This window comes from Nematolebias whitei, chromosome 16, assembly GCF_014905685.2.
Source record: "Nematolebias whitei isolate Nwh7 chromosome 16, NemWhi1, whole genome shotgun sequence".
NCBI classification, from domain to species: Eukaryota; Metazoa; Chordata; class Actinopteri; order Cyprinodontiformes; family Rivulidae; genus Nematolebias; species Nematolebias whitei.
In genome coordinates this window covers 10,382,369-10,387,156 of record NC_056513.1, presented here as the reverse complement: position 1 = coordinate 10,387,156, position 4,788 = coordinate 10,382,369, and the positions used below count along the sequence as shown (strand labels likewise).

Here is a 4,788-nt window from a genome sequence, read left to right as displayed (position 1 = left end):
ATGGATGGATGGATGGATGGATGGATGGATGGATGGATGGATGGATGGATGGATGGATGGATGGATGGATGGATGGATGGATGGATGGATGGATGGATGGATGGATGGATGGATGGATGGATGGATGGTGCCACGCAGCCCAGGTGAAATAAAGCCATTTTGACCATTAAATAAATGCATAATAAACATAATGGGTCAGCACTGACACATAATAAATGCAACTTATGCACCGAAGCGACATATATGTTTTTTCCTTCTTCATGATGCTGTTTTTTTGACTGATGCGACTTGTACTCTGGAGCAACTTAAGCACCGGAAAATACGGTTAATTCACCACATGTCCTCATGCAGAAACTTTCGCATGCATTATGAAATGCCTATTAATAAGTTATCTATCTGCGGAAGACAACAGATTACATCGGATCTCCTTTATTGCAACCTCTCATCCTGAGCAGCAAATTGGTGACAATGTAAAATAAAAACTCCCTTTTAACAGGAAGAAACCTCCAGCAGAACCAGAAGCAGCCTCGGGATGGGCGGCCATTTTCCTCAACGCTCTTGTTGTTTTTATCGAGCCGTGCACAAGATATGTAGCTTTACAGGTAACACTAGCAACACTCGCGTAGTCACATATTCACATATTCAAACTGACCTCATTTTGTGCAGCTTGGAGAGGTCTGGGTTGAGGCTGGTGAACTTTTGGGCCAGTTTCCAGACAGTGACGATGAAGAAAAAGACATTCAGGATGATGATGATGCACACGGGGCCGAAGAAGCTCCAGATGAGGCCGTCTTTCAGGGACAGCCAGCAGCTAAAGTTGAGAGAAAGGAAACAGATGTTTACATCAGTTTGTTTCAGTGTAAACCACTGGCGTCATTAACATGATGCAAGCAAGAAGGTATCAAACATATGCACCAAACATGAAACAGCCCTTCATTTCCCCTTTCTTTATACACTTACTGCTGCTTAGTGCCGTATCCCTTTGGTCTGATGATGGCAGAGAGAATGACGATGGTGAGCGGGACCCCATAACCAAAGACATACAGGAAGAGGGGGCGAATGCTGGCGTTAAACACCAGGACAACCATTCGGTACAGCTGGACCCCTTCCAGAAGCATCCAGGCCATTACGCCCAGGAAGAAGAAATGAAGCATCGCTGCAACAAACCGACAGCCCCCCTGTTCAAACCAAGAATAAGAAGAAAAACAGCAGCTAAAACATATGTAGAGACATCAAAACCATAAGCTTAAACACTTTAGATTTTTATATCTCGCTATTTTTACATAAAAAGTATAAACCACTGATGGAAACTTTAAAAAATGCTTCTTTACAAAAGCACTAGATACTTGCAGATTTTTCTACGTAAAATTTTAAAGTACGAATGTTAGCTGCTTAAATTAGAAATAATCCAAACACAACAAAATTTGAAACACGCAATATCATCATCACGGAAACAGAAACACAAGAATAAATTCAAAAATAAATAACTAAACCTATAACGTAAAGGTTTATTTTGAGGGATTGTCTGTCACTAGACTGAGGAACAGCTTCTACCATGAAGCTGTTAGACTCATGAAGCCCTAACCAGGATAATCTCTGTGATGACACTTTAATTGGAGATTTGTAACTTATCTGTGCTGCTGATTATCCATGCTGCTGATTTCTTGCCTTTAAGCTGCTGTATTCATACCCATCTGCTCACTACAGACTCATGTTCGTGCTGCTGTTTAAAACACAGTATTATTGCTGAGCATATATATATATATACTTTATTTTTTATACTTTATATTTTTGCTATTGTTGGATGTAAATGGAACTTTGAGTGCACAATTTCATTCCACCTCATGAACTACACGTGATATGAATGACAATAAAGAACCTTGATTTTTTTTTTTTTCCAAAATAAACTAAATGTATTTATAACTGTTACAGACCGTTAGTGAAATTGTTACGTTGTTGTTAATTTGATCTATGAGCAATTCTTTTTCTCAGTTAGTAACATTCAAAGGTTCAGTCAGGAACTTTTTTTGTTGCATGTTTAATATTTGCAGGATGGATCCCAGCCTTTAATCTTAAAGGCTACCTTGGTGTTATCAAAAAAGTAAGATGAGATGAGATGATCAAACCTGAAAAAGAGTGAAACCGACACCAGCACTGTGGTTTTCAAGTTCATGTAAGAACCTGGTGTAACGTGATGCAGTGGCTTGTTTTAAAGGTCATGAAGACAAAAAAAGATTATGTAGAGTTTTGTCTATAAATTGTTCTAAAAGTTGCACGTTAGAGAAACACGTGGTTTTGATAACAGGCAAATGAAGTGATAGATCATTTGTATATAATAATAAAGCCTTTTTATGACACATGAGCGTAGTCACCAAATAAAAGGTTGTTAACAGACGTCCAGCTACCTCATGTCTGCCGGGCTTTTTACAGCATTTTATCAACGCAGCAGGTTTCCCAGCTGTAAACTCAGTGTAACATTCTTCATTAAGTTCAGAGACCAGTCTAACGTTCGTGTTTGAGTCGCAACTTGTTTTTGCTCGACACACCTCAGGTTCGGTTTGAGAAACGCCGACCAGGAAGACGAGGTCGGCCATGAAGAGGCAGATGCAGAGGTGCAGGTGAATGGTGGTGCGAGTCCCCTGAATGGATCGGCAGAACTGAAAGGTCAGGATGCTCAGGACCAGACACACCAGGGAAACGATGAGGCCGACCTTGGTCACCACTTCTAGTTCATACATGGGCTGGAAGAGAAGAAACATTGGCTCTCGGTGATGGTTCACTCAGATAGGAGAAGGAAAAGATGGAATGCAAGATATCTGGAAAATGCATGTGTGCTTAATAAACTCTGTGATCTCTGGTTGGTCAGTGCCTGACATTTATTCAAAATGGCTACAAGCTGCAGAAGTTAACAGTGCTCATGAAAACAATCTAAATAATCTAAATAATTAGTCTAAAAACGCTATAAAACACTGGAATGTTGTGTAAACAGATTAAGATCAGCATCACAAATACAAACAAAAACCAAAGGGCCTTGAAAACGTTTTGTGAAGTTCTACAGATTAAACCACGTGTCAAACCGAAGGTCCGTGGGCCAGACTCGGCCCTTTTTAACATTTTGGCCCATCAATCTGTAACAGAGCCTCCTCTATCGCAGGGGTGCCCAATACGTCAATCGTGATCTACCGGTCGATCGCGAAGACAATATCAGTAGATCGCACGGTGAAATAGACGTCAGACTTTTTTTTTTTTATGTTTTATTTAAATAGACGTCAGTCGATCGATCCCTATTCACTTTGCAAATCGTCACTTGATTGACGTACAGGGCAGCCAATCAGAGACCGGATCTTTTCTGACGCATAGGTCGCCACGCATGTGCATTCAACCGCGCTGAAAACAAACGAGTTGACTCGTAACAGCCTCCAGCTTGTTTCTTTTAATCTAAACTCAGAAAGTGTGTAAAATGAGTGGGGGAGCTGGACCAAGAAAGAAGCAAAAAAATCTACCATTTCCATACGGAATGGGAGGAGGATGATTTTTTTTCCACAATGTTATATTCAACTAAATTTTTTTTTAATCCAGATTAGTCTCATAACCTGGATAAATAAATAAATAAAGGTTGAATGAATGAATTGAGTCACAAGGACTCGTTTACAGGAGAGACCAGTTTTAGACAGACAACAATAAACTACAGTAAAATGCAATTAAAATAAAAGTAGTGTTATAAAACAATAAATCAAGGTGCCATATAAAACATGATAAAATACTAAAAACAAGAATGTACAAAGCATACTTCATATGTTTGTAAATAAGTACATGTTTTGTATTTTTATAGATCACTCGGACTTGGTCATTTTAAAAGTAGCTCGCATGCTGAAAACGTGTGGGCACCCCTGATCTATCACAACTCTTTTTACCTAAAAGCCTGAGCTCGCTCACAGCAAACTCCTCGTGACAGCTACGCAACTCCAAAGACAAAAGTTTTGGATGTTACAGGAACCTTTGATTTTGCTGTGAAAGAGGAACTAAAAGCGTTTAAACAAGGCTGATCAAACTCTTGTTGATGAACTTGCAGCCAAGAGAAGACGCCAGGAATCTGGCGGTAAGTTAAAATCAACCGTCTGCTTTTCAAAAATTCCTTTTCTCGTTTATTTATTTATTTATTTATTTTAAGTCAAACGTTTAAATTTAATTTCCAGTGAAGGCTTTTTTTTTAAACTTATCTGATGGACTGGGATAACGTGTATTACATTCATTCTTAAAATGTTCAATTAAAGGGTGATTAAGAGGCTTCTGCAGGACATGAGGAGATAATTCAACTATTGAAGCAGGTGTGTTGGAGCAGGGACACAAAACATGCAGGAAAGTGTCCCTGAGGACCAGGACTGGACACCCCTGCTCTAAACGCTACATGAATAAAATGATCATTTGTATATTTATATAAATATTTGAAATATTACATGTGAAAACCAAGTTGCTGATATTTTAAATAAATATAAGAATGATCGAGGGGCAGCACGGTGGCGCAACTGGTAGAGCTGCTGCCTCTCAGCGAGCAGGTCCCTGGTTCAAACCCCGGTCCGGGGGCCATTCTGGGTGGAGTTTGCATGTTCTCTCCGTGCATGCGTGGGTTTTCTCCGGGTGCTCCAGTTTCCTCCCACAGACCAAAAACATGCATGTTAGGCTGATTGGTAACTTTAAATTGTCCCTAGGTGTGAGTGAGAAAGTGAATGGTTGTTTGTCTCGTTTGTCTCTATGTGGCCCTGGACGGGTCGCAAGTCCATCACAGGG

General features: G+C 40.0%; 1 protein-coding gene across 1 annotated transcript in view; it reads right to left on the bottom strand.

Moving 5' to 3' along the window:
- Positions 1–4,788, bottom strand: part of LOC119422767 (adhesion G protein-coupled receptor E5) — a 27,484-nt gene that overhangs the window by 5,259 nt on the left and 17,437 nt on the right. Inside the window, exons 12-14 of the mRNA XM_037690163.1 lie at positions 2,547–2,741; positions 961–1,178; positions 653–811 (exon numbers count right to left, since the gene is read on the bottom strand). Of these exons, the coding sequence (XP_037546091.1) occupies positions 653–811; positions 961–1,178; positions 2,547–2,741 (572 nt within the window). The remainder of the gene's footprint in view (positions 1–652; positions 812–960; positions 1,179–2,546; positions 2,742–4,788) is intronic.